The sequence below is a fragment of the Bos indicus genome, chromosome 20, assembly GCF_029378745.1.
Source record: "Bos indicus isolate NIAB-ARS_2022 breed Sahiwal x Tharparkar chromosome 20, NIAB-ARS_B.indTharparkar_mat_pri_1.0, whole genome shotgun sequence".
In the NCBI taxonomy this organism is placed as follows: Eukaryota; Metazoa; Chordata; class Mammalia; order Artiodactyla; family Bovidae; genus Bos; species Bos indicus.
In genome coordinates, this window is record NC_091779.1 from 23,893,816 (window position 1) to 23,919,585 (window position 25,770).

At 39.5% G+C, this 25,770-nt stretch overlaps 1 protein-coding gene across 3 annotated transcripts in view; it reads left to right on the forward strand.

Moving 5' to 3' along the window:
- Positions 1-25,770, forward strand: part of CDC20B (cell division cycle 20B) — a 68,357-nt gene that overhangs the window by 41,438 nt on the left and 1,149 nt on the right. For all 3 annotated transcript variants that reach the window (XM_070774683.1, XM_070774681.1, XM_070774682.1), the window contains 6 exons: positions 4,936-5,046; positions 8,864-9,060; positions 10,354-10,448; positions 12,609-12,834; positions 18,470-18,595; positions 19,697-19,814. In XM_070774683.1, coding sequence (XP_070630784.1) covers positions 4,936-5,046; positions 8,864-9,060; positions 10,354-10,448; positions 12,609-12,834; positions 18,470-18,595; positions 19,697-19,814 — 873 coding nt within the window. The remainder of the gene's footprint in view (positions 1-4,935; positions 5,047-8,863; positions 9,061-10,353; positions 10,449-12,608; positions 12,835-18,469; positions 18,596-19,696; positions 19,815-25,770) is intronic.

The following is a 25,770-nucleotide window of genomic DNA, read 5'->3' on the forward strand; positions in this document are numbered from 1 at the left end:
TTTGTTCTTATATCTCCACACCTTACAAAGCCATTAGCTGTCATTCTGGTGAGGTTGAAAATAGAAGGCAGAGGCAGTACACCCATGTGACCCTTCCTCTGACTTGACTGCAAATCTGTTGCTGTGCTTTAGAGAGATCATTGGTGGTGACACTGAAGAAGATTTGAAAGGGAGAGCTGTTGGAAGCAGAGACTAATTGAAAGGAACATTCTATGTAGGGCTCTATTCTTAATTCTCTCAAGGAGATTTAAAATGTGAAATGCATTCCACGTAGGCCAGATAACTAATTTTAGGAAAATGGATCACTGGGATAAATTTTATCCAGATACTGTGCATGTGAAGTATTTCTTTATGCCTTGTCTATATTTGATAAGACTCTGAAACCTCACAGTGGACACCTCCTATGACTTGCAAGTATACCTATTGAACCCAGTGGGCACCTCTTATGACTTGTTAATATACCTATTGGACCCAAAGCTGGTACAATCTTTGGGTGGTGATGTCATGAGTGCATCAGGGCAGGTCTGCAGCCATGCAGTGGAGAGATATTGCTCCTGTGGCAGTTTCTAGAAGGTCTTCCTTCCATTCTGCATTTAATGCTCCCAGTGTCATTTACCCTGCATTCCACGTGTTCTTCTTCTTACTTCCCCTTTCCATCTTGGAAGTCTTTTTGTCATTCATGAAATTGTTATCATGGTTGGAAAATAATTGATTAGGAGTCTAGCTCTGTGAGAGAAACTTAAGAGAACCAGTGGTTCAATTAATTCATAAATGTCAAGGAGACTTGCCTGTTACATTTCCTTTGGGAGAAGATAACTTTGTGCATGCATGCTTTTCATTCCTTTGTTTCCCAGCAGTATAAAGGGGACAAACAGTTAGATCATAGAAATAGGCACAAAAGTTGAAGGCTGGCTGAATATTCTTTTGGGTGGTTTGGGAATATACAGTTGGAAGAATGAGTGAATCATATCCTTTCCTTCTTTATTCTTTTCTTTATGATTATATTTTCTTAAAAGCAAAATATCTGGAGACATGTCTTGTCTTAGCTCTCCCACTTTCTTCTGATCTGATCAGTAACAAGTTCATGTTTCTGTAACATGCTGAATATGTGATGTAGAATAGAAATGATATGCTGTATGTGTGCTTATTTGCCCAGTCGTGGCCAAGTCTTTGTGACCTCTTCGACTGTAGACCACCAGGCTCCTCTGTCCATGGGATTCTCCAGGCAAGAATACTGGAGTGGGTAGCCATTCCCTTCTCCAGAGGATCTTCCTGACCCAAGGATCGAACGTGGGTCTCTTGCATTGCAGGCGTATTCTTTACCACCTACATTCTATAAAAGCAGAGAGAATATGCCTTTATTATTTTGATATCCTAGGAGATCTATCTACCTCTGTGTATGTATGTGTATATTAATCTCTCTATCCATCCTATTTTTTTAGAGAAGTTTTGAATTCACAGCAAAATTGAACATAAAACACAGGGTTCTTGTGTATACCTTGCCCTAACATATGCACAGCTTTCCCCACTATCACCATCCCACACTGGATTAGTACATTTGTTATCATTGATGAACCTCATGGACACTACTATTATCATCCAAAGTCCATCGTTTACACTGGGGCTCACTCTTGGTGGTGTATATTCTATGGATTTTGACAAATGTGTAGTGATACATATCCACCATTATAACAGCAGATAGTAGAGCCTTACTGTTCTAAAAATCTTTTATACTTCACCTAGTCATCTCTCTCTCTTCCTCTAACCCTGGCAAACTTTTCATTGTCTCCATAGTTTTACTTTTCCTAGAATGTCATTTAGTTGGAATCATACAGTATGTAGCCTTTTCATATAGGATTCTTTCACTGAGTAGTGTGCATTTAAGCTTCCTCCGTGTCTTCTTATGGCTTGACAGCTCATTTCTTCCTAGCACTAAATGATATTCTATTGTCTGGATGTACCACAGTTTATTTATGCATTCACCTATTCAAAGACATCTTGGTTGCTTCCAAGTTTTGGCATTTATGAATAAAGCTGCTATAAATATCTGTGTAGAGGTTTCTCTGTGGACATAAGCTTTCTACTCACTTGAGTAAATATCAAAGTGTGCAGTTGCTGGATTATATGATAAGAGCATATTTAGTTTCATATGAAACTGCCCACCTATCTTCCAAAGTGGCTGTATCATTTTGCATTCCCACCAGCAATGAATAAAAGCTCCTGTTGTTCCACATCCTTGACAGAATTTGGTGGTGGTCAGTGTTTCAGATTTTGGCTGTTCTAACAGATGTGTAGTGGTATCTCATTGTTTTAACTTGCAATTCTCTAATGAAATATAATGAAAAAGATGTTGAACATCTTTTCTTATGCTTATTTACCATCTTTCTTGGTGAGGTGTTCAGATATTTTGCCCATTTTTAAATTGAAATTTTTGTTTTGTTGTTGTTGAGGTTTAAGAGTTACTTTGTATATTTTGGGTAAGAGTCCTTTATCACATATGTCTTTTGCAAATATTTTTCTCAGTCTGTGGTTTATCTTCTCATTCTTTAGGCATGTCTTGTGGAGAGCAGAAGTTTCTAATTTTAATGAAATCCAGCATATGAGTGATTTCTTTCATGGATCATGCTTTTCGTATTATATTTAAAAAGTCACTGCTAGAGAATTCCCTGGTAGTCCAGTGAGTAGGACTCAGCACTTGCGCTGCCATGGACCTGAGTTCAATCCCTGGTTGGGGACCTAAGATCCTGTAAGCTGTGCAGCATGGTAAAAGAAAAAATGTCATTTCCAAAACTGAGGAGATCTAGATTTTTTCCTGTATTACTTTCTAGTAATTTTATAGCTTTGTGTTTTACTTTTAGGTCTACAATCCATTTTGAGTTAATTTTTGAGTTCTGTGTTTTTTTTTTAACTTTTTGTTTTGTATTGGCATACAGCTGATTAACAGTGTTGTGATAGAATCAGGTGGACCACAAGGAACTCAGTGATACATATGGATATACATGTATCCATTCTCCCCCAATAGGTCTGTGTTTAGATACATTTTTTTAAAAATTGAGGCATAGTTGACTTCCAACTTTATGTTAGTTTCAGGTGTACAGCAAAGTGATTCAGTTATTTTTTTCCAGACTGTCTGTGGATATTCAGTTTTTCCAACACCATTTGTTGAAAAAACTAATTTTCTCGATTTTATTGCCTTTCCTCCTTCGTCAGAGATCAGTTGACTCTATTTTTGTGGGTCTATTTGTGGGATCTCTATTCTCTTCCACTAATATATTTGTTGTTTTGCAAATACTACACTATCTTGATTGCTGTTATTCAGTCGCCAGGTCATGTCCAACTCTTCACGACCCCATGGACTGCAGCATACCAGGCTTCCCTGTTCCTCATCATCTCCTGGGGTTTGCCCAAGTTCATGTCCATTGAATCAGTGATGCCTTGATTACTGTAGCTTTTTAGTGAGTCTTAAAGTCAGATAGTGGAGGTCCTTATTGTGTTGACTTTTTTCCACATACACTTTACAACCAGCTTGGCAATGTTTACACAGTAACTTGCTGGGATTTTAACTTGTAGAGCATTGTATCTATAAATCAAGGTGGGATGAGCTAATGTTAATAATGTTTAGTCTTGTTATCCATGTACATGAAATACCTTTTCATTTATTTAGCTTTTTTTTGATTAATGTTTTGTAGTTTTCCCTTATACAGACCTTGTACATATTTTGTTGGATTTATATTTAAGTATTTAATCTGGGGGGACTTATGTAAATGGTATTGTGCTTTTAAAGTTCCAGTAGCTTGTTGCTAGTATATAGGAAAGTAATTGACTTTTGTATATTAATCTTATATCTTTTTATAATCACCCATTAGTTCCAGAAGTTTTTTGTTGGTTCTTTGGGTATTACTTTAAAAAAAAAATAGAATGTTATATTAGCTTCAGGTATACAACATTAATGATATATTTGTATATATTACAAATGATCACCACAATAAATCTAGTTTACAACTGTCACCAGATATAGTGACAGAATTTTTTTCTTGTGATGATAACTTTTAAGATCTACTTTTTAAGCAACTTTCAACATGCTGTACATTAGAGTCTCATGATTTATTTATTTTGTAACTAACAGTTTGTACTTGATTTTTTTGAACCATTATTGGCAGTGCTTGGGTATATATTTCTAGTAACCTTGTAATTCTCACAACTGCAGGTTTTCATGGTTAGCACTGAGTCTATGAGTAACTATCTGGCTTCTTGGTGTGGCATTGTGAAGCTCTCTTTCATTTATCAGAAGCTATGTGGTCATAGGGACCACAAGTCACCTGGGTGGGCTCATTTCCTGTTGATCAAGTCATTCTCAGTTTGATGTAAGCCAGGTGGTTGGAAAGATGAAAAGACAGTGGCTTGTGGTTTGGACTTAGTGGGGTCTTTTGATGAGAAGTAAAACTGAGCACGAGATATAACCTTAAATTCAGATAGTCATGGGTAACACTAGCCTAAAGTAACTGCATGCTGTGGTACAAAAACAGTGAGAAAAAGAGTAAAATCAATGAATCAACAGTTTTATTGACAAAGACTCAGAACAGAGCTTAGGTCTATTAGAGAATTTTTGATATTATAGACACATGGATACATGACCATTACTTTGGTCTTAAAATCTCAAGTGACAGAACAAATATTCAAAGCATGATGTAGTGTCTCTGTGTGCTCCCCACAAGCTCTGTCATTACATTTAGGTCTGGTACTCATGTGCTTTTTATTAGAAATGTCATTGAATATTTTTTTTTAAAGTCTGTTTCTTCCTTTCCTCCCGCTGCAGCTTGTAATTCAGTTTTATCATGATGACCACGTTCTTGTTCACTCCAATATCTCTTAATATTTGCAAGGATTAATATTTTGTTTTCAGGATTATAGTGTAGAACTGTTTGTTTCTTGCAGGCTGCAGAGATGGAGTCAGAGATGGATACTTCCAAAGATTCAGTGATATAAACTATTCCATACTCCAACCAGAGGTGAAGATTCATCTTACAGGTCTTCGAAATGACTATTGTATGTTGTTTAGCTCATGAATTAAAACACTGAAATGACAGAATGTATCCTGTGCTGTAGCATAAACTTGAAATTTGATTCTGGAAGAAGCAAATGGCCTTGTGCCTTATGCTTAAATGGTGTACCATCCAAATATGTTTACTATCGTGAGTTTTTCATTGTAGAATTTTCATGTTCAGGAATGGGCATTGTTTGTCTTGTGCCCCATTGGTGGGGCACAAGAAGCACACATTTTGTTTTACTGTAATAGAATGAACTGTATAGATGACCTACTCTTATGCTTATATTTTAAACATGGATAAATCTTACCAGTCAAACAACTGTGTTGGCTGTTTGTCCCTAGTTTCTTCTTATGTCTCTAGCTTGTGATCTAGTTGGGAAAATGAGACTAACCCACGCTGAACTGCTACTAACATGCCACAACATAAATAATACATTGTGGGGTATAAGAAGCTGTAAGACTGTATATAGTTTGGTGATCTTTGGAATTGTCTGGAAAGACTTTGTGGAGCTACTAAGACTTGAGATGTGTCTTAAAAAGATGGGTATGCTTGGAAGAGTGGAAAAGAGAAGACAGAGCATTTTCAGCAATGTTAGCAACATGAACAAAGGCAGGATGTTGGTAATTAATAATAATCAGTGGCAATGCGGAGGATACTTTGGGGAGTGGGGAATAGGGGGTGGATGCAGATTATAGAGAAATTTCAAAGTCTGAAGCAGATTTTTAGATTTGTTGTGCAAATTCTCAACTAGGTGAAACATCAAAGGAAAATTCATGGCAGAGTATGCAGAATGCATTTAGTAGGAGAGTTACCAAAAAGTAAGGGACTGTTTTCTCTGCATGAGGAAAAATATATGGGAGGAGGGATCAGGAGAAGGATGGTGTCACCGAAAAGACAAGTTAGCAGGAAAAATGGTATGAGGAGGGAAGACTTTTCTTGCAGTATTACATTTGAGGGAACAGTGAGACATTTAAGAGTTTCTGGGAAATCATTATAAATGAGGTTGGTGAAAGAGAGGAAAGGCTGGAGTATAGGTCAGATGACTATGTTTGAAGCTGACAGCTAGGGTGAGCTCTTCTGGTGAGGGAGAAAGAGCAGAGGGATGAGGTTTGGTTCTGGGGCACGTTTATAGAGAGGAATGAGCAGGAAAAACACAAAATCATTAAAGGGAACAGTTCCCCCATCATTCTTCTCCTATACCTTCTTCTCTAAGAGAATTTATTGCCATGACTAATGAAAACTGAAGAATTCATTTCAAGAGATGTTGAAAAAGCACACCACTCATATTGAAAAACAAACAAAAACCTTTTTTTCCCTCTTCCCCTTCATTACCCCTTTTGTCTCCCTTTGACAGCGAAAGCTGTCAAAAGATGTCCATAATTCACAGTTTGTTATTTTCTCTCCCCATTTTGTTTTTAAGCCTTGCTAGTCAGTTCTTAAATCTCACCATTCCATTGAAACTGCTCTTTGTAACATCACCCAAAATTCTTCACTGCTAAATCTAACAATCACTTTGTGGAGCTCATTTACTTAACTCTGTCAACCACAGTTGAGACAATTGGTCACTCACTTCTCCTTGATATCCCATTGTCTTTGTTTGCCTCCTAGTTTTCTGTTAACTCTTTCTTGGTCTTTTTTTTTTTTTCTTTTGCTGATTTCCCTCCTCTTCTGTCTCTTGGCCTCTTAAATTTCAAAGTGTACCAAGTCTCATTCCTCGGACATCTTTTCTTTCTGAATTCTACGTTAGTTGATCTGTTGGCTTTCTGGCTATATCTCCTTGTATTATGTTTTTAGTTATTGCTTTAGGGACTGCAATGCAGTCTAAATTTTCTGAGTCTACCTAGAATTACTGCTGCATATTTTATACAATATGTAAAAATCTTGCAGTAATGTGTTTCCCCAACTCTCAGCTTTTTTTGGAGAATACTTTAGTTGTCTATGTTTTAAATCTATGTGCATTGACAACTTCACCATTGTTAAAAGTTTTAGTTTAAAAAGCCATACGTATTTGTGTGAGGGAAAAATGGTCCTTATATTTTCCCAAATATTTACCAATTATAACATTCCCCTCCATTCCCAAAGAGCCAAATGTTCCTCCTATATAACTTACTTTCAGTCAAAAACCTTCTGTTAGTATTCGCAGATCAGGTCTCTTATTGAAGGCTTCTCTTACCCTTATTGTGAAATATTTGCTTGATACAGAATTCTGGCTTGCCAGATATATTTTCAGCGTTTTAAAGATGTTGCACTGACTTTTGGCCTCTATGGTTTCTGGTGAGCACTCATTTGAAACCTTGTTCTCTTATTTCCAAGACCTGACTCCAGTTACATATACATTAGATATGTTGTTGTCTGCCTACAATGCGGGAAACATGGGTTCAATCCCTGGGTCGGGAAGATCTCCTAGAGAAGGCAATGGCACCCCACTCCAGTATTCTTGCCTGGAAAATCCCATGGATGGAGGAGCCTGCAGGCTACAGTCCATGGGGTTGCAAAGAGTGGGACATGACTGAGCGACTTCATTTTCACTTTTAAATCTGTGGATATTATTCCACCAATCCCTAAGGTTCTGTCCATTTCTTCAAAAAATTTTTCCTCCATGTTTTTTAGATTGGATAATACAACTTTTCCTTGTACTTAGGCACTTTCGGGTTAGGCTGAGGTGTGTGTGGGTTCATATACTCACAATTAGAGGATGCCTTTCTGTGGTCCTCTCCCTTCCCAGGCTTTCTCCTCACACTTTGGCCACCTCGAGCTCCTTTCTCTGATTTCTTTGACCAGAAACAAGGTAGGCTTTCTATTGGAGTTTGAACTGCTACTGTTATTCTATGATTGCCTGCTCCCCCCACCCCCCCACCATCAGTGTAAAGCTGTGTAAGGAGAAAAGTGGAAAACTCACCCCTGGGTGGATTGCCTCCCCAAGTTTTCACTTCCTTAACTTGATTTACCTGCTTTTGCTTATTTTCCAGAGTTCTCAGGTGTTTGTTTGTTTTTTGAATTTTGTTTAGAGTTTGTAGTTTGCATCGGTGGGAGGGATGAGCTATAGGGAGCTTAGACTGCTCTAGTGGAACTGGTGAGCTTCATAGTTTCATATTGATGTGTGTCAATCAGGATAGGAGTTTCTGTCTTATAAGAAATAAGATCACACATGTATATCTGTGGTGGATTCATTTTGATATTTGGCAAAACTAATACAATTATGTAAAGTTTAAAAATTAAATAAAATTAAAAAAAAAAAGAAATAAGATCAGATATGGTTTAGTAAGTGGTCATACAAATACGGTTTCTCTGAGCACTCATGTAATTCTTTGAGTGTAAGATAGAGAATACTAAGAACTTCCAGGTATCATAAATAAGCCAGAGATCACCTCTTCTAGATTTACTGTAGTTAGGTTGTCTTTTGATTAGAAATGATGGTGGCAACTCTCATCTGTATAGTCTAGGTCCAAGGATGTTTCCATAAGAATTACGTGCTTTTAAACTTTAATGATCTGTTAGATGAAATCCATGTATTAATTATAATGGTAGATGAAACTGACAAGTTTTTTAAATGCTTCTAAATAAATATATATGAGCATAAATGATAAGCATTATTGCTTATCTTGATACAAGCATTATTGTGTATCTTGATATAAGATTCTATTCCAGCTTTCATTTTTGAACTTCTAATGATCTGATTGGATCCATGATTCTGTTTTTCAGCTGACCGTGGGGAAATCATTAATCTTTCTCCTCTACCTATAAGTAAAGTTGTTTATTTGAAAATAATTTTATTTGGCTGTATAATCACCCCAATCTGAAATGCTCTCTTATAGATCTGAATATCCTGGACTGGAATTTTCAAAATCTTATTGCCATAGCCCTTGGATCTTCTGTATACGTCTGGAATGGGGATAATCACAACAGAATTGAAAATATGTACTTCAGTCTCCCTTGTAACTACGTGTCTTCTGTGTCCTGGATGACAGAGGGGACCTGCCTGGCTGTTGGTACCAGCGAGGGAGAAATACAAGTACTGGGCAGCGTTTCTGTCTCACAGTGTGTTCTCTATAGGGGCGGGATAACCAAAGTTGACTTTTTTAAAGCTTTTTTTTTTTTATATGGACCATTTAAAAAATCTTTATTGAATTTGGTACAGCATTGCTTCTGTTTTATGTTCTGTTTCTTTGGCTGCAGGGCATATAGGATCTTAGCCCCCTGATCAGGGATCAAGCCCATACCTTCTGCATTGGAAGGCAAAGTCTTGACCACTGGATCACTAGGGAAGTCCCTAAGATTTACTTTTAATAACAGATCGACTATTTAATAAAATAAAGAAACTTATAGTAGATGTGGTACTTGAAGCTATGGGGCGTAAGAGGATATGCCATTCTGGGGTCTTCCCTGAATGCTGTTTAATGAGGATGTAGGCATACTCTGCTTTGTTTTTTCACACAATCTTTCTTTGTGTCACATTTCCTTTTATCCCCTCACTTTTTTCTCTCAAACTAAAGTTGGGCTTATGAGATCCCCAGTTTTTAGAACTCTGAAGAGAAATCCTAAAACTGAAATAGATAATCTTCCAGTCCTCCTTTCTTACCTAAAGCCAAAATCAGAAGTAGAGTTACTTAAAAGTAGTGAATTTTTTTCTAATAGGCTCTCTAAAATGGGAGCTTAGCAAGTTTCATCAATCTATCTAATTTCTCATGTATTATTATTATTGTTTATTAGCAACAGATAAATAATATTGCTTGGGTGCCCAATGACTTTGGAGGGCCACAGATGGCTCTACTGTTTTTTTCATCTCTGTAATGAGCCTATGAGGGTCCTGTCATGATTTCTTCTTATGCCAAAGTGTTCATTCTTAATATGGGTTAGAATATCATTTTTAGCTGGCAGGAAAGGAGTCTCTTAGCAGTAAATGGAATTCCTGACCCTAGAAATTGTGTAGGCACTCAAATTTTATTTGTTGATAACTGTAGGTGGATTTCCAGCTTTGGAATTCCCATAGTTTGAAGGAACTAGAAGTGTCAAATAGTGATTCTCAACCTTTTGCAGTTGACTGAATTCACCTAAGAAACTTTAGAATAAATGCCGTACGCCCAGGATCTTACTCCCACCATTGAATCAGAATGTCTAGCACCTGAACTCTGCTCCCGATGATCCAAATATGCAGACAGCATTGAAAACTGCTTTAGGGTTAGAGGTGCTGAACTTTCACTTAGCACGAGGGCTGGCTGTATCAAGACTAACTGGCTGTTAGCCCTTTGAGAAGATTGTGGGTTGTGAAAATGCTAATTAATCATGCTTTTTCATTTTTTTTCAGTTATGGGATGTGGTCACTAAAAAGCGACTGAGAAATATGCTTGGCCATTTGTCAGTAGTTGGGGCTCTAAGCTGGAATCACTATATCCTCAGCAGGTGAGAAGCATCTTATTGGAACCGATTATGTTTGCATCACCAATTGATTACAGGTGAACAGAACTATAAAATTTGAAACCAAAGTAAAACCAAACAGACATGATTAGTAACGGTCATGATCCTACCATAACTGTCAGCTGTTCAGACCTTCTGATGCTATAAGTGGTCCAGTGGCCACGTGTACCATGGTGGCTCTGTGTCTGCAGCGTGTACTCGTACTGGGATTGTGAGGTTCAAAATCACAGGTGAAATGATTGTTAAAGTAAAATGTAAAACTCTGTTTAAGCTGAAAGTTGCTCTGTATACTTGCTAGAGGGATATTTTGTTGAAATCAGTATTTATTGCTGTCAGTATCACTAATGTGAAATATGTTAAGCTTTCTGGGGGCATAATTCCAATTCACAAACCCACAGAGGTTAGAGCTGGAAGGAACCTCATAGAATAACCAGTTCAGTGATTCTCAAACTTGACCCTGTGTCAGAATGGCCTGGAATGCTCCTCAAAACCCAGATTGCTGCCCTCTCTCTGAGAATTTGAGATTCAGTAGGTCTGATGTTGGGCTGATAATATGCATTTCTAATTTCGCAAGTGATGTTGATGCTTCTTCACTTTTGAGAACTACTGATTTAGTTGTCTAACTGCTTCTTTTTGACTAGAAAAGTTAAATGACTTGTTCCTGTGAGCCCACATAATCAGCCTAAATATTTATTTAATAAGTCATTCATCTTCACACTGTATTTCTTAAATAAAACTCAGAGCCTTCTATAATTTCTTTCAGTAGCTCAGATGTAAATTGAGATTTCAAAACTTTGTGATTATAGCCAAACTTAAAACTGCTGCTGCTGCTGCTAAGTCGCTTAACTTAAAACTACTTACGCAAAATGCCCTTGTAAAGGAATAAATACTTACCCTGAGGCGTTGTTGCAGCCAAATCAATTCTATACTTGGGTTCCTTTTACAATCTACGCTGTGTAAGTTTAGTTTCATTATCCATGAGGAATATGAGCAAAATATTTTCTTAAAATAATAGCAGCTAAAGCGTCTGCCTGTAATGCGGGAGACCTGGGTTTGATCCCCGGATTGGGAAGATCCTCTGGAGAAGGAAATGGCAACCCACTCCAGTACTCTTGCCTGGAAAATCCCATGGACGGAGGAGCTTGGTAGGCTGCAGCCTATGGGTTTGCAAAGAGTTGGACACGAGTAAGCGACTTCACTTTCAAAATGTTTGGAGTACTCTGTGCCAGGAACTGTGCTAACTCTTGTTGTGTATAACTGTGTTTTAATCCCTGCAATAATACTACAAAGTGGTTTATATCCCCCGCACCCTCTTTTTTTGAGGAGTAAACTGAGACAGCAGCCTAAAGTCACGTGGTTAGCATAAGGGGAAGAGTCAGGCTTTGAACCAAGTGGTCTGGCTGCAGAGTCTATATAGTTCATCAGAATGCTATTCAGGGCTGAGCCTAAGTAGTTTTTTAAAAATCTGACACTGGACTTTGAGAAATTTCAAGAAATAATTGTAGGCACTTATTTATTTTCTCCTTGGAGAAAACTAGTGCAGAAATTATTATCAGTATTACTCATTATCTTTGAGTGATAGGACCTTTATCATCATTTGGATCCAAATTTGGATCCAGTGATTTTGAATCATATTGCAGTTTGTTGTGACTTGCAGATAGTTTTATTATCTTTTTATATGATAGTAGAATGAACAAGTAGATTTGCAGATTAATAGAAAAAGGAAATAATACGTTTCTATGTCTAACATATATATGGTATATACACCATTTCATTGAGATAATATGAGGTATTGAATTCCAGAAAAGTAATATTTCCTGTGTCCAATACATAAACTACTATCTGGGAAAATATGATTATCTTCTAAATTTATTTTTTCCATGCCTGTCTGTATAATATTGAAGCCATTGGAGATATCTATCAAAGGATATATTTTTAATATCCAGATTTGAAACTGTCAGACAAATCTACTTGTGAGAAGAATCACCCAGACAGAATACTCCACTCTTATTAAGTCAAGAAATGTCTATGTTTTGAATCTATCCTAAGGGGTTTTTCGGGAGTATGAACAGTACTTCATGTTATGCTTATACAGCAGTAGGGCTCAAGTTCTCTGTCCTAACCTGCCCCTTTACCTCTTGGCAGTGGATCGAGACTGGGCCGTGTTTATCATCACGACGTTCGGGTAGCCCAACACCATGTTGGAACTCTTCAACACACACAAGCTGTGTGTGGTCTGAAGTGGGCGCCGGGTGGCAGGCTGCTTTCCAGTGGCTGTAGTGATGGACTGCTAACTATATGGCCCTATGATCCAGGTGCAAATGCACAGGGTCCCCCACTAAAAGTCATACATCAATCTACAGCAGTCAAGGTAAGAAATTCAACAGTTTTGAAAGGTATGCTTGAGCTGGTGGTTAAGCATGGGATCATCTGGTATAAAGGGTAGTTAAAATATAGCTTTGCTAAAGTGACAGGCAAACGCTGTCTTGCAGAGAGCTGCTTCCTGCAAGGAGCTGCTTATATTCTTAGATGTCGTATCAGAAATACAGTGAATTGAACTAATATTGTCGACTACAAACTGGCACTTGCCATTGGCTATTGCCATCTGCCTCTATAAGAATTAAATCATGTACTGCTGCAGCTGCTGATTTTCAATTCCCCCTGAAGGATTTCTCTGGTGGCTCAGATGGTGAAGAATCTGCCTGCAATGTGGGAGACCCAGGTTTGATCCCTACGTCAGGAAGATCCCCTGAAGAAGGGAATGCCTACCCACTCCAGTATTCTTGCCTGGAGAATCCCATGGACAGAGGAGCCTGGCAGGCTACAGTCCACAGGATCACAGTCGGACATGACTGAAGCGACTTAGTGTACTGTGAAAAGAGTTCAGGGTGAAGAACAGAAATGAAACAGTGTTCTTGGGGAAAGCAGGCAGAACAGGTCTTCAGAGAGTTCAGGAGCTGATTTTTTGAGCCCAATTCTTATATCTCCCACATCTAGAAAAGCACTAAAATCCTTCATGGTCATGACTGCTCCTTGTGACTAGCAGAAACCTTCTGCAGAAAATAGGTGCTTGAGTGTATGTCCTCACCAAGATCACATATATACTGACCTTCCTTCTACCTCTTTGGAGGAGTTTCTCAGAGGTATCTGAGCTGCTGTCTCCTGGGCTATCATCCTCATTTTGCCCCATGTAAAACTTACAACTCTTCCTGCTGTGCATTTTTTTTAAGTTGACAATAGAGTTTCTGGAAACCTGAACAAGTCAGGCCTTGTGGCATCTACTACCCGGGGAATCATAGAAACAGTCACTAGTGTAAATGTTCTCACAGGCACTGCAGGCTAGCCAATTAATGTAAGAGCAGACTTCAGATGTTGACATCTGTGTGATTCTGCCCATGATGGAGCTTCTAGTTTTGCCAAAACAGCTTGGTTGTAGTAAAAGCTAATTAGAAATAGGGTACTGAAGAGAATGATTACTAATAAATATAAAAAATACTAATATTCATCCTGTGATAAAACTGAGGTTCCTAGGCTCAAGAGAATTTCTCAGCCTCTTCAAATTAGATGCAAAATTTTGTGTTTACTGAAATAGCTCTCTTATTCAGCCCAGCAAGGGGTGTAATAGAAGGGTTATTTGAAAAAGACAATTAAGGCAGATATAGATAAGATATAGAACATATATATTGTAAATATTTAATTTCAATTTATTTTATTCAACAAATATTTTATTTCAACTCAGTTTTAATTTCAAAATTAAATTGTACATTTATTCATAATACAAGGCCAAGGTCTTTAGTTTGAATGAAGTTTGGCTGGTTAGAGTTCTTCACTGTCTTTCTTGTATGAACTACAATCATATTTCATTGTCTGTGGTTTCTAATTATATTTATTCTGATACCTATTATTATGTAACAAATTACCCTGAGTCCTAGTGGCTGGCTTAGCATAATTATTTTATTATCTTTTATGGTTTCTGTGGGTCAGACTTTGGGAAGGGCTCTTCTGAGCAGTTCTGGCTCAGGATGTCTCATGAGGTTGCAGTCAGACAGTGACTGAAGCTGGAAGTGCTAGGAGCTGGGGCAGTGTTGGCTGGCCAGTCATCCTTCCCTCTTCATGTGGTCTCAGAGCTTCTCTACATCATTTGGGTAGTCTTACCACATGGGCTTCCTTACCACGTGGCTGCCTTAAGGGAGGTGGACTTCGTGGTTCAGGGCAAGAGGGCCAGTGCTTCAGAGAGCAAGGTGCAAGTGGCCTCGTTAGGGGAAGCACACTGACTGAAACCGCCCACTCTGCCCAGGCACCATAGTAACCGTTTGCATGAGTTGTTTTAGGACAGGAGGTCCTGGTAAGGAAGGCGGAACTAATAAGCCACCACCAACTGGAAGAGTTCAGGAAAGGTCAAAAGGAGACACCACAGGTCCGACTACCTCCCAGAATCCTTCTCTCTGGCATCCATCTTGGCTGAACAAGGTGTGCACCACCAGGAAGGACTCTTGAGTCAGAATGATTGGCTAAAGACGACCCAGAAACTAATCTCCTCACCATAAAAACAGAGACTATGAGCCACTGGCAGAGCTGTTCTCCTGGGTTCCCTTACCCTACTGCTCTCCACCCGGGTGCCCTTTCCCAATAAAATCTCTTGTTTTGTCAGCACATGTGTCTCCTCGGACAATGCATTTCTGAGTATTAGATAAGAGCCCAGTTTCAGGCCCTGGAAGGGTTCCCCGTTCCAGCAACAGCATCACCTTTTATGACCCAATTCCAGAAGCCATGTAGTGACACTTTTGGTGCATTCAGTTGTTTGCAAGCCAGTCCCAAGCCCTCCCACATTCAAAGGGAGGAGAATGAGATTCTACATATTGATGGAGGATGTTGGCAAAGTTCTAGATGGGCAAGTGGGATGGGAGATTAATTTTTAATGATAAATGAGCTTAAACTGAGGATGAGATTAGTGTACTCATCTGATCCTAGTGTTGTAAAAAGTTACTACTATTTGGAAAAATCTATGTCAGCACTTCTGAAGCTTGGAATTTACCTAAAAAATAATATATTGGAAACAAAGACATATGCCAGAATATATTCATTAGAGTATTGTTTATAAAAACAAACAATACAACCCCCTCCTCTCCCGCCCCACAACTTTCTCCAAAAAGCTCAACCCAACCCAGTGCAAACCAAATGAAAATAAGATGAACATCAGGGAATTCCTTGGTGGTATGGTGGTTAGGACTCTGCGCTTCTACTGCTGGGGACCCGGGTCTGATCCCTTGTTGGCAAACTAAGATCTCACAAGCTGCACGTGGTGCAGCCAAAAAAATATTGCCATTTGGAACAAAAAACAAGTGAAAAAAAATCAACCTGAGTGTAGCATTAGAACAAACATTAATTAGAGTATAATAACATGATATAATATTGTGGGATAATTAAAAATTATAATTTTGAAAAAATGTTAAACATGGGAAACTGTATAAGTGAAAACGTCAGAATTAGCAATAGTAATTTATAACTAAAGAATAGGCAATTTTATTTTCTAAACTGTATTAGTGAGAGGGTTAACAGCCTTGGCAGGAAGGCCAGAGGTCCCCAGGTGGCAGGAGGAAATAAACTGCAAGTGGCAGAAGTTTTTTTTTTTTTTCTTTTCTCTTCTAATCCTGTCTTGTCATGGCAACACCTGGTTCAACCTGAACTTAACTTTTCTCAAGCCTTGAGCTAAACAGTGTGATTTTTCTTATGGAAATGTTAACATAGCTTTTCTTAAGCTATGTTAATGAAACTATGCATTTGCCTTGGAATCTGCCTTTCTTCAAGCCAGGCTTCAGCAATACGTGAACCGTGAACTTCCTGATGTTCAAGCTGGTTTTAGAAAAGGCAGAGGAACCAGAGATCAAATTGCCAACATCTGCTGGATCATGGAAAAAGCAAGAGAATTCCTGAAAAACATCTATTTCTGCTTTATTGACTATGCCAAAGCCTTTGACTGTGTGGATCACAATAAACTGTGGAAAATTCTTCAAGAGGTGGGAATACCAGACCACCTGATCTGCCTCTTGAGAAATCTGTATGCAGGTCAGGAAGCAAAAGTTAGAACTGGACATGGAACAACAGACTGGTTCCAAATAGGAAAAGGAGTACGTCAAGGCTGTATATTGTCACCCTGCTTGTTTAACTTATATGCAGAGTACATCATGAGAAACGCTGGACTGGAAGAAACACAAGCTGGAATCAAGATTGCCAGGAGAAATATAAATAACCTCAGATATGCATATGACACCACCCTTATGGCAGAAAGTGAAGAGGAACTAAAAAGCCTCTTGATGAAAGTGAAAGAGGTGAGTGAAAAAGTTGGTTTAAAGCTCAATATTCAGAAAACGAATATCATGGCATCTGGTCCCATCACTTCATGGGAAATAGATGGTGAAACAGTGGAAACAGTGTCAGACTTTACTTTTTTGGGCTTCAAAATCACTGCAGATGGTGACTGCAGCCATAAAATTAAAAGACGCTTACTCCTTGGAAGGAAAGTTATGTCCAACCTAGATAGCATGTTCAAAAGCAGAGACATTACTTTGCCAACAAAGGTTCGTCTAGTAAAGGCTATGGTTTTTCCAGTGGTCATGTATGGATGTGAGAGTTGGACTGTGAAGAAGGCTGAGCACCGAAGAATTGATGCTTTTGAACTGTGGTGTTGGAGAAGACTCTTGAGAGTCCCTTGGACTGCAAGGAGATCCAACCAGTCCATTCTGAAGGAGATCAGCCCTGGGATTTCTTTGGAGGGAATGATGCTAAAGCTGAAACTGCAGTACTTTGGCCACCTCATGCGAAGAGTTGACTCATTGGAAAAGACTCTGATGCTGTGGGAGGGATTGGGGGCAGGAGGAGAAGGGGACGACAGAGGATGAGATGGCTGGATGGCATCACTGACTCGATGGACGTGAGTCTGAGTGAACTCCGGGAGTTGGTGATGGACAGGGAGGCCTGGCGTACTGCGATTCATGGGGTTGCAAAGAGTCGGACACAACTGAGCGACTGAACTGAACTGAACTGTCTTTCTTCAAATTGGTTTGCCTAAGACTCAAACCTTGAACTGATAATAGATCAACAAACCAGTATGTCTTACTCATGGAAATATTCTCTTAAGCTATGTTAAGGAAACGTATTTGCTTGGAAATCTGCCTTTCTTCAAGATTCATGTCAGTTGCTTCATGACTGGGGATGACTCACTTTGTGTCAGTGCTATCTCAAATGCATGTTGTGGGAGAGGGGCCTGGTGCAGCTCTCTCAGTTTTGAGGTGTTCCTTTATCTGATTAGCAAGTTGCTAACAGGTACAAAGCACCTTGCTCAAAGCTAGCAAGGGAGCACTGATACTGTCCCCTTCTGATGTTTATGTCAGAAGCTTTCTCTGTCTATTTTATACTTCAGTAAAGCTTTGCTACACAAAAGCTCTGAGTGATCAAGCCTTGTCTCTGGCCCTGGATCGAATCCCTCTCTTCCAAAAGACACGAATCCTGGTGTCGTTCACAGCTCGTAGCAGCAACCTTTTATTAGGATTTGAAACATAAGATTTTTTGTGTTGCGAGCAAGCAGGTATAGCTCTCCGTTCTCTTCTGTTCTCTTCTCTGACCTAGAACCTAAGGACACAGGTAGACAAACCAGAGGAAGACTGCATTTTGTAATCAGATTCTAGAGGTACATGTCAAATATTTTAGCAGCAGATTTTTTGCCCCAGAGGATATGTTGAATGTAGCTTTTCAAACATATTATTGTGTACTTTTTCTGTTTGAAATACTTGCACTTGTTACCTAAATTTGAAGAAGATGACAATAGGTGATTTCTAGTCCATGAGAAGTAATCTCTGGAGAGGGCAGTAGCTCTTGCCTTTAGATCAGAGGTTCTGGAGATCTGCCATGGGGGCACACCTCTGGAACCTCTGGTTATATGTGTGCATCTCATTCATGAGTTCACCTCCAAAGCTGACCTGCCTGTGTGATTATTTGGAACTTTAAAGGCCATTGATTGGTGTCCCTGGCAGACTGAAGTCCTCGCTGTTGGAGGAGGAATGAAGGATGGACGCTTACACATCCTGGACATAAGTACTGGGCAGAGCATCCAAACCCCAAGCACAGACTCACAGGTAAATGTCTTTCCTGGAGTTCACCTTCATTCTGATCTTCTAGACTCTTGTGAAACTAATATACAATAGAGCATAGGACCCAGACACACCTCTCTTTAGCTGCTGAGTCTATAGGAGTTTCAGCTCCTAAGTTTCCTTTTGTAAAACCCTTTTCACCTGTGAGTTGCAAGTTAATTTAACTTGTGTATCTTTTTTTTTTTTTTTCCATTTTCTTTCTCAGCTCTGCTTTAACTGTGAAAATTGGGAACAGTCTGGCTGGACAGTGATCATGCTGTTGTTGTTCAGTCGCTAAGTTGTATCCGACTCTGCAACTCCATGGACCACAGCACACCAGACTTCCCTGTCCATCACTAACTCCCTGAGTTTCCTCAAACTCATGTCCTTTGAGTTGATCATGCCATCCAACCATCTCATCCTCTGTCATCCCCTTCTCCTCCTGCCTCAGTCTTTCCCAGCATCAGGGTCTTTTCTAATGAGTCAGTTCTTTGTATCAGGTGGCCAAAGTATTGGAGCTTCAGCTTCAGCATCAGTCCTTCTAATGAATATTCAGGGTTGATTTCCTTTAGGATCGACTGGTTTAATCTCCTTGCAGTCCAAGGGTCTCTTAAAAGTCTTCTCCAGCACCACAATTCGAAAACATCAATTCTTCGATGTTCAGCCTTCTTTATGGTCAACTGTCACATCCACACATGACTACTGGATAAACCATAGGTTTGACTATATGGACCTTTGTCGGCAAAGTGATGTCTCTGCTTTTTAACACACTGTCTTGTTTTGTCATAGCTTTACTTCCAAGGAGAAAGTGTCTTTTCATTTAATGGCTTCAGTCACTGGCTGCAGTAACTTTGGAGCTCAAGAAAATAAAATAATCGTAGTCCACTTCAATTCATAGGTTCATCGTGCCTAAGTCTCTTTGTACATTTAGTTTTTTGTTGCTTTGGGATAAACTTACCTGGAACTAACGTAATTCCTCTAATAGCCTAACCCTATATGTAGACTGGAAGTAGATGTGGACAGAACATACTGCCTAAACTTAGTTTAAAATGCATTCAATGAATCAGAAATTGCCATAATTCTTTATTTTGGGGATCATTATTACAGATTTGTTCCCTAACCTGGCTACCTAAGACAAAGGAGATTGCAACTGGCCAAGGTTCTCCCAAGAATGATGTGACTATGTGGACCTGTCCTGGTCTGGCCAGGTCACGTGGATTTTTTGGTAAGTATATAGGTAGGTAAAATGACATGTACCTATTGCAAGGTGAGCTGTTATTGGCGGAAAAAGCCATGAATGGAAGATTTTCTTCTTCTGGTTCTTTGAAGTATATATTTTATTAGGGGGGAAAACCCTACTTACCACATCTCAGGGATAGATGAGTGTTTCTGAATTTGACTAAGATTGTTCATCACTTACAATGGTCATTTTTTTTTTTGCATACGTGTAGGGATAATGAAGTGATAATTGTGGGAAGTTTTCAAACTGTGTTTCTGAACTCTGGAGTTAGCATTGTAACTCATTTTACCCTATTTGGAAGAAGAACCAGCAGTGCTAAAATGTGTGGAAGATAAGAAAATATGCAAAGGGTGAGACATTATTCATGCGGGGAGACCATTCCAGAGCATGAGATTCTGGGGGAGCCTCTGCCCTTTCAAGACAGACTGATGTTGTTTCCTGGTATGGTTCTGTAAACACTTACTGGCTACTTCTTGAGAGCAAGACCCCATGATGGAGAACAAGACTCGGGCCTTGTTCTCAAGAGTCTTAAACTATCTTTGTGTGCAATCTGAAATATTAAGGGGGGCTGAGGAAAATAGAAGTGTTGGTTATTGAAGGAACAGGGCACTGACATCCAGTCTCTTGTAGACCTCTGATTATATATTCTGTCTTCTTCCTCTTGCCACTCATTTTCTGATCATCCCTGAAATGTATTTATTCAACATTTATTCATTAATATTAAGCATCTATTATGTACCAGGCAATTTTGATGGTGCTGGGCATACACAGGTGAACCAGACAGACAATATCCTTGCCCTCATGGAGCCTATACTTCTGTGGGAGAAGATAGACAAAAGTCAAATATATACGATATTAGGTGGTGATGATGCCATGACTCTCTGGAGATTCTGAGAATGTTATTTGGCAGTGACAAAACACCTCAACAGAGAGTCTTCCTGCTTCTGCTGCTCAGCCTGGCTGGAGCTCTGGTTAGCCTCAAAATAACTTTCTGTCCTTCAGCTGTTATACTGTGTGACTTGGTGAATAAAAATACAGACAGCTCTTGACAGAGCCACTTCAGTGCCAGAATGGGTATAGGAGAAGCATGAGGTGGTCTTTGGCATATAGTGATTACAAGTAACCAGACCTTTTTAGTTTAAGGAAACATATTAAATCAAGCCTTAAAACTTAGGTGGGAGTACTGATAGACAACTTTTGCATGAATTTGCTGATGCTCAGAATAAAGGTATTAGTGCTTTTATTATTTTTTCATTTATCTGGTCATAATAAGTTATACTTTTTAGTTTTAATGATTTGTGAATTTTTTTTATATTAGACAGCAGAGAGTATATTTAACCCTTCCTCCTTCCTGCAAAATGTTTTTGGTTAGAGAAGATGCAGTTAATTTTGAACTTTTAGACACTAATTTTCATCTCTAACTCAGTAGTTTCTTCTATGTACAATATTTCCCCAAAGTATTTAGCAGGAAGATTGTTTTACAAATGCACATCATATGGTCAGATAAATTTGGAAATTCTGAGTTAAATAAGAACAGTTTTTCTTTCTTAATTATGTCTCAAAGCCTTTGATACATTATGTGTGTTGGGAATCTCCAAGAGGAATCATTTGGTGTTTCCAAGCCAGGCTTCAGCAGTATGTGAACCGTGAACTTCCAGATGTTCAAGCTGGTTTTAGAAAAGGCAGAGCAACCAGAGATCAAATTGCCAACATCCACTGGATCATGGAAAAAGCAAGAGAGCTCCAGAAAAACATCTATTTCTGCTTTATTGACTATGCCAAAGCCTTTGACTGTGTGGATCACAATAAACTGTGGAAGATTCTTCAAGAAGTGGGAATACCAGACCACCTGACCTGCCTCTTGAGAAACCTATATGCAGGTCAGGAAGCAACAGTTAGAACTGGACATGGAATAACAGACTGGTTCCAAATAGGAAAAGGAGTACATCAAGGCTGTATATTGTCACTCTGCTTATTTTACTTCTATGCAGAGTACATCATGAGAAACGCTGGGCTGGAGGAAGCACAAGCTGGAATCAAGATTGCCGGGAGAAATATCAATAACCTCAGATATGCAGATGACACCACCCTTATGGCAGAAAGTGAAGAGGAACTCAAAAGCCTCTTGATGAAAGTAAAAGAGGAGAGTGAAAAAGTTGGCTTAAAGCTCAACATTCAGAAAACTAAGGTCATGGCATCTGGTCCCATCACTTCATGGGAAACAGATGGGGAAAGAGTGGAAACAGTGTCAGACTTTATTTTCTTGGGCTCCAAAATCACTGCAGATGGTGATTGCAGCCATGAAATTAAAAGATGCTTACTCCTTGGAAGGAAAGTTATGACCAGTGTAGATAGCATATTGGAGAAGGCAATGGCACCCCACTCCAGTACTCTTGCCTGGAAAACCCCATGGACAGAGGAGCCTGGTAGGCTGCAGTCCATGAGGTCGCTAAGAGTCGGACACGACTGAGTGACTTTACTTTCACTTTTCACTTTCATGCATTGGAGAAGGAAATGGCAACCCACTCCAGTGTTTTTGCCTGGGGAATCCCAGGGACAAGGGAGCCTGGTGGGCTGCCGTCTATGGGGTCACACAGAGTCAAACATGACTGAAGTGACTTAGCAGCAGCAGCAGCAGCAGCAGATAGCATATTAAAAAGCAGAGATATTACTTTGCCAACCAAGGTCTGTCTAGTCAAGGCTATGGTTTTTCCAGTGGTCATGTATGGATGTGAGAGTTGGACTGTGAAGAAAGCTGAGCACCGAAGAATTGATGCTTTTGAACTGTGGTGTTGGAGAAGACTGTTGAGAATCCCTTGGACTGCAAGGAGATCCAACCAGTCCATCCTAAAGGAGACCAGTCCTGGGTGTTCATTGGAAAGACTGATGCTGAGGCTGAAACTCCAATACTTTGGCCACCTCATGCAAAGAGTTGACTCATTGGAAAAGACCCTGATGCTGGGAGGGATTGGTGGCAGGAGGAGAAGGGGACGACAGAGGATGAGATGGCTGAATGGCATCACCAACTTGATGCACATGAGTTTGGGTAAACTCTGGGAGTTGGTGATGGACAGGGAGGCCTGGCGTGCTGCAATTCATGGGGTCGCAAAGAGTCAGACAAGACTGAGTGACTAAACTGAACTGAACTGAAGTTCTTTGGGAAATCTTTGTATGGGAACATCTCAAGATCTTGCTTCATGAACACCCTTCAGTGGGCAATGCCACATGGTGTGGCTGCTGAGGTCTTCAGCTTCTATGTGTTTTTACTGTGAGTCAGTGTTTCCATCATGGGTCAAGATCAGCATTAAAATAAAAATAGAATGGGATAGAATGGAAAAATGGAAAAGTGGGTTTTATTTTATGAAACTTTTGTCATTGTTATCAGTACATTTGCATGTCTATGTATAGGGTCACCACATGAAATGTAGTTTTGACAATGAATTGTGGTCAAAAAGCTGGAAAGAAGCTATTTTCAATTATGGTCATGCTTTTAGTAATTCTCATCCTGTTACCCACAGTCATAATTCTCTGGAGGAAAATTTTAGTTAAAGAGGTCCTCATCCACCTGACTATAGAAGAAAGATGCCTTATAATTTCCCCTCCAACCCTCCCCTCAACCCCCCTCCCCACCTCCACCCCACCAAGGCTATAATTTCTAAGCTTTGAAACAGTGGTAGCTGACTTTCTGGCTTATAAGTGAGATCTGGCCTTTGACTAAGTTCCATCAGTTCATCACACATGCATCAATGCATGGGCTCATTTATGGCTGTTGCTGCATAAAGAAAACCAACCTTTCCATGCTTTCAGTAACAGTTCTCTTGGAACGTGGGGATGGAAATTCTAAAGAACTTCATCTGAAATAAGGTGGCATTTCCCTCTATCTAGTAAACTAAGATTGTTGTGAATGTGAAAGAAGTATTTCAATAATGCTTTTGTTTCCATCCAAAGGCCATTTTCCTAACAAGTTCTGGAAGTAGCTGTCCATCTTTTAAGTCAAGATATTGTTCAAAGTCTGTTCTATAAAAGATTTGGGACTTTCCCCCTGTTATTCCTTTTTCCACTTTCTCTCCCTCCTTCCTTTTCATCTTAATGCACATAATAAAGAATGCATGAGTATTTATCACTAACTCCGGGAGTTGGTGATGGACAGGGAGGCCTGGCGTGCTGCGATTCATGGGGTCGCAAAGAGTCGGACACGACTGAGCGACTGATCTGATCTGATCTGATCTGATATTTATTGAATACAATTTTCTTTTTAGGTTTAATTTTAAAGCATTGGTATAATGATCTATATTTTCCTAACTAAATTAAGTTGTTTTTCATTTATATGGCTTGTGTGTGTGTGTGTGCGTGCGCACGCGCGCACACGTACTCAGTCCTATCTGACTCTTTGCAGCCCCATGGGCTGCAGCATGCCAGGTTCCTCTGTCTTTTACTATCTCCCAGAGTTTGCTCAGATTCATGTCCATTGAGACAGTGATGACATCTAACCATCTCATCCTCTGCCACCCCTTCTCCTTTTGTCTTCAATCTTTCCCAGCATAATAATGGATACTGGCCTTTAGTAGAAAAAGAATCTCTTCTTTGTGCTGGGTTTGGAGCATGGTAAACAGTTAAAGCTTTGAACTGGATTCCAGTTCTGGCTCTGTCATTAACCGGCTGTGTGACCTTGAACAAAGCGTTTGATATTCTTAAAGTTTTTCTTCAACTCTAAATTAAAAGGATGGCGTTATATCAATGAATTTAAACATTTTTTATGCACCAACATGCCTAGGGCCAATCCCATGTATCCTTGGGGATGTGTCTCTGTGTGTTGTGTGTCTGTGTTTGCATGAAGGGGAGCACTGGGAGTTCTGTGTGTAGGTGGAAAAAGCCCTAAGTATCTAAGCAATGTCTCCTTTAGGAGTGGAAAGTGTAGCTACACTCTTTGCTCTTGAGAATCTTGTGTCAGAGAACAAGATTATTTCTGAAATTCCAGCTCTCAATTGAGTTGTAAGCTGTACTGCTCTATGAGAGGGTGACCACCCATCTCATATGATTTTATTTGTGCCCCCAAATACCTACCTATTCAGAAACATATCCCCCTCCTTCTTTCCTACTTTGTCCTAGTCCCAGCTTTCTTTCATGGAGTCAGCTTTGTCTATTTTGGTGTAAAGATTTGATCATGAATTGTTGGATTAGGATAGGTTTTGCAAAATATTTTCTGAGGAACATTAGTCCTTTAAGATGCTCAAGTCAAAAGGACCAAATAAGTTTCAGAAATGCTGCCTATTATAGCCTCTTCTCCCAAATATTTATAATGCGTATGAAAGTGTTAGTCTCTCAGTTGTGTCCAACTCTTTGCAACCCTATGGACTGTAACTCACCAGCTTCCTCTGTCCATGAAATTCTCCAGGCAAGAATACTGGAGTGGATTCCCATTTCCTCCTTCAGGGGATCGTCCCGACCCAGGGATCAAACCTGAGTCTCCTGCATTACAGACAGATTCTTTACCTACTGAGCCACTAGGGAAGCCCTATAATGCATATAGCAGTTTTGAAATAAGGAATCCTGTTTAATTTCCTTAACTTGGAGTTCTCAAATTAAGATGATTATTAAAGACTCTTTTCATTTTTAAATACCTAACAACCTCATATAAAACTATTGTCCCACAGAATGTTCTTTGAGAAATGGTCAGTTGGAAAGAGGGTTATTATCCTCAGAATTTCACACAAAGACTTATGTTTGCTTTGTGGGACAGATTTTTGTGTCCTTTTCCATGAAGCTGCATGAGTTTATTTGATTAGCTTCTTGAAACCAACATCCTAAAGGGATTACTTTTAGGGGAGGATAAGAAGAGGGATGGGGTGTGTGGTAGGAACATGGCCAAGGGAATTCCTGGGAATTGGTGGAGTAGAGAAGATAGAACTAATAATGGTAGAAGGTATGAGGTTGTGGGGAA